At 43.2% G+C, this 4669-nt stretch overlaps 1 protein-coding gene across 1 annotated transcript in view; it reads right to left on the bottom strand.

Moving 5' to 3' along the window:
* The window catches only part of LOC135113651 (magnesium transporter NIPA2-like), a 7615-nt gene extending 3567 nt beyond the window's left edge, over positions 1-4048 (bottom strand). The window contains exon 1 of the mRNA XM_064029086.1: positions 2727-4048. Within this exon, the coding sequence (XP_063885156.1) occupies positions 2727-2811 (85 nt within the window). The 5' untranslated portion in view covers positions 2812-4048. The remainder of the gene's footprint in view (positions 1-2726) is intronic.
* Between the last annotated feature and the right edge of the window lie 621 nt (positions 4049-4669).

Genomic DNA, 4669 nt, shown 5'->3' on the forward strand with positions numbered 1-4669 from the left:
CCCGTCATGTACAATAGGTGGAAAAATGCTTAGTACAGACAATGCAGATGACAAACTTCAATTCTGTCCTGTACCTAAGATGAAAAAAGCCACACAGCAAGGTTAACCCAAACCTTCTTACAGCTGGCCACACCACACCACACAGCAAGGTTAACCAAGCCTCCTCACAGCTGGCCACACCAAATCACACCACACAGCAAGGTTAACCAAACCTCCTCACGGCTGGCTGCATTGCACCACACAGTAAGGTTAACCAAACCTCCTCACAGCTGGCCACACCACACCACACAGCAAGGTTAACCAAACCTCCTCACAGCTGGCCACACCACACCACACAGCAAGGTTAACCAAGCCTCCTCACAGCTGGCTACACCACACCACACGGTAAGGTTAACCAAGCCTCCTCACAGCTGGCTACACCACACCACACAGTAAGGTTAACCAAGCCTCCTCACAGCTGGCTACACCACACCACACAGTAACGTTAACCAAGCCTCCTCACAGCTGGCTACACCACACCACACAGTAAGGTTAACCAAGCCTCCTCACAGCTGGCTACACCACACCACACAGTAAGGTTAACCAAGCCTCCTCACAGCTGGCTACACCACACCACACAGTAAGGTTAACTAAGCCTCCTCACAGCTGGCCACACCACACCACACAGTAAGGTTAACCAAACCTCCTCACAGCTGGCCACACCACACCACACAGTAAGGTTAACCAAACCTCCTCACAGTTGGCTACACCACACCACACGGTAAGGTTAACCAAGCCTCCTCACAGCTGGCTACACCATAACCTTTGCCATTAACAACACATTTACCACATTAACCTAATTAACTCACATTTGATGCCTTACAATGAGCTGCTCCAAATTATACCAATGAAATCATCACTTTTGGTACTTGCACTCTAATTATTATAATTACACCCAAAATGGTATAATTGATAGTAGTTTGTATCAACTGAGTGTGTGCTAATGAGGGAGAACAGAAAATATGGTATGTTAAACATGCAAAATTTAGGTGGTTTATTTACAAGAGACTGTCCCTTTTCACCAGGGGCTCATGGGACTGAGTGTGTGTGTGTGTGTGTGTGTGTGTGTGTGTGTGTGTGTGTGTGTGTGTGTGTGTGTGTGTGTGTGTGTGTGTGTGTGTGTGTGTGTGTGTGTGTGTGTGTGTGTGTAGTGCTTCGTCTGGGCAGCCCTGTGTGGGATTACTGGCCTAGTATAGAGATAAATAGATTTATAAGAGGGCATGATGTAAATACTCTTTTGTAGGTATGTCCATGAAACATTAAATATTTATGGGACCTGTGCCACATACTTCCACAGCAAGCCCCTACAGCATACACTGGTTTACCTCTGCCCCTTCTTACACAAAAAAAAATCTTTACACTTCCTCTTTCATTATCCTACTGGAATGGAATCTGCTCCACTCCCCATCATTAAATTTCTCACAGTTATTCATTTAGGTGTGTGAGTGACCCCCAGGCAGCTGTGAGAGACTGAGTCACAGTTAACACTCATTTATCACTCATAAGTTTACATTGCTACGTGAACCTCTCCATTACCTCACGAATCTATGTATTACCAGTATGTACCACCAGGTTAGCCATTGATTTTCTGAAATGCTGGTGGTATTTGATGTAAAACTTGGTCATTGCTGTACAAATTAGTAATAAATGTTAGGTTCTTCCTGTACTGTGTGTGTGTGTGTGTGTGTGTGTGTGTGTGTGTGTGTGTGTGTGTGTGTGTGTGTGTGTGTGTGTGTGTGTGTGTGTGTGTGTGTGTGTGTGTGTGTGTGTGTGTGTGTGTGTGTGTCAGTGAGCACTTCACACATGAGGGTTGGGACAAAGCTGCAGTGAGACAAGAGAGACGTGAGGCAGTGAAGGAGTGACTATCTCCAAGGGCAAAGAATTAAACCCACATGACTGTCTTAACATCACCTTTCTCCACCCCTCTCATCTCTCTCTCTCTCTTTCTCTTCCTCTCTCACTGTCACTGCCTCACACAAGTGACAATCACTTGAGAGAAACACTGTGTTATCATGTGTTGCTTAGAAATGTGTGTAGTTAATCTCCAGCTCTGCTTTCAAATATCCACTACAAGGGAAGGAATGCAAACAGCTACCCAGAAAAAAATAAACAAATAAAAAAAAAAATAAATAAAAATTACCCAATGGTTATCTAGCAAATCACAATGAGTGTTCTTAGGCTATATAACTGTTCATGGGGACTGCCACTTTCTATGGGCCTTTTCTTTTTTTAGCATTGTTATCCACGGCCCAGGTCTCCTGTTACATAAAAAAACAAACAAATAAATAAATAAATAAATTAGGTCAACAGTCATGTCTGGGGAGCAGTTCTGAGTCAATGGCAAACAGAAAAAGGTTTTGAAAGTGTACAAGTAAGCACTGCCTAAGTATCAGTCCACTAACACAGTGACCATGTAAAGAGTACTTCAGCCCTGTGACAAACCTGACAAGTAGACCTGACCATGGAAACCCTAATGTTATTCCCGTACAAATGGAGTGGTGCACCAGTACTTACTGTAACCACTACCAAACAAGATGCACTGTTCAAATTGTGATCTACATAGTGAAGTGACCAGCTGTGAAATTAAGGAACTGAATATATCTAAAGTTAACTTAATCCAACATGGCCCTCGGATGAAAACCCCAATGTTATTTTGACACATTCAGATGAGCACCACCACTACTTACCGAAACCACTGCTGAACAGCAACTTGAACAGCAATCCTGCACAGATCAGAGTGGCTGCCACTACGCTTTTCCTTCCCAGTCCCATCCTGATGAATTCACCCCACAACTAAGCTAACCTAACCTAATTGGCCTGCTCTTTAATGCTACACTACACTGCCATACACACATTCCTAACATTAACTGCCATACATACACCCATAACATTAATTGCCATTCTTATACACCACTCCAGAATATTATTTTATTTATTCTTTTTTTGTAGATTTACCAGTTCCTATACTCTCTGTATAAAACACTGCTTCACACTCAAGTATTCCAGGATATTAGTTACTACACTCACACACCTCTCATCTGAACTAACTAATCAACATCCTAGTCTTGTCCTACCACTCCACTACATTCAAACCAGTACACCTATGCTTACTCTGAATATTCACACCCAAACACACAATCACCAACATACCCAGTCCACCCACCCACACACACACACACTGTCCACCACAGCTAAACAGTCACCCAAATACATCCAATCACTCTAGGAAGAAGTGAGGAGCTAAGCTGGTACAGGCAGGAAGCAGTGTAGTGTGTGGCACTCATCTCATGCTGGTGAACTAGATAATGGTAAAGATAATGACCCACAGCTATTCAGATAGCTTATCTCTCCTACTATCGCCCTCCTCTCTCTCTCTCTCTCTCTCTCTCTCTCTCTCTCTCTCTCTCTCTCTCTCTCTATCATCACTGAAGCACCTCACACTCACACTGACACCTACCACCACTGACACACCTATCCAGCAAGGCAGCAGGTGGAGTTTTAGGTCATATGGTGGTGACTGTGTAAGTGAAAAAATGTCCCTTTTTTTTTTTCTTTTTACCTTGTCCTGTTTCCTTCCTACTTTGTTTTCCTTTAATTGTTTCATACCTCAGTACGTGTTCCTGTCACTCATATCTCAGTAGAAGCATTCCTATCACTCACACACCACAACACGTGTTCCTAATTACCTCACACACCAGTACACGCATCCTTCACACTCACATATCAGTGGAAGCATTTCTATAATTTACACACCAGTACACGAACTCCTCATTGCCTCGCAACATTCCTACAAGCACCTGGGGTAAAAAAAAAAAAAGTTCAACATATCCAGTGGTTTAAGTAATATTGCGCCATGCAAGTTTCCCTTTTCCCTCTCACTCACTCATCACCTACAAATGCTCATACCACACCAAACAGGCAGCTGAGGAATTGGTTTGGGCAGGAAGGATTACGTAATTATGATCTCGTGACTTTGATAAGGCAAGGAAACAAAATATTTCCTACTGTACCTCCACAAAGTTCAACCACACATGTATACACACATACACGCACCTTAAATAATATACATAATACACTCTGACATTCCCCAGTACAGTAACCTTGACAAAACAGGAAAAAATAAAAATTTGGCAATCACATGCTTCTAAGTCAAATTTTAAGGTAGTTTAAGTGAATTGACACATTTAGGAAACAAATTACTAGTCTCTCTTTTACTCTTACTTAGTGGAGGAGGCTGGGCTGAGTGGACGAGTCTCAGAAATAGTGGAAGACTGAGGTTAATACTGTGGTGGAGTGGAGTCAGGTGACCACACAGGCCCCGTGTAAACAACTGGCAGCTTCACTACTGCCATACCACCACCACCACTCCTGCCACCTCGGTCTTCCCTCACCTCTGGCCTCGCTTAAGGATGAACTGTAATATTTTCCGATTTCTCACTGAACCTACTGATATGAGATAGTGGAGAGGAGATAAGGGCTTTCTGTTCTTGTATCTGCTATATGAGTTTCTATAGACAGGCGTTGATATATTGCGGATCGTTTCAAAGTATACACTATGCTACGGGGAAATACGATAGTGAGGAGATATTGGTTTTCTGGAACTGCTGTATGGAGTTCTCAAGACAAGCGT

The sequence above is a fragment of the Scylla paramamosain genome, chromosome 26 (genome assembly GCF_035594125.1).
Source record: "Scylla paramamosain isolate STU-SP2022 chromosome 26, ASM3559412v1, whole genome shotgun sequence".
Taxonomy (NCBI): domain Eukaryota; kingdom Metazoa; phylum Arthropoda; class Malacostraca; order Decapoda; family Portunidae; genus Scylla; species Scylla paramamosain.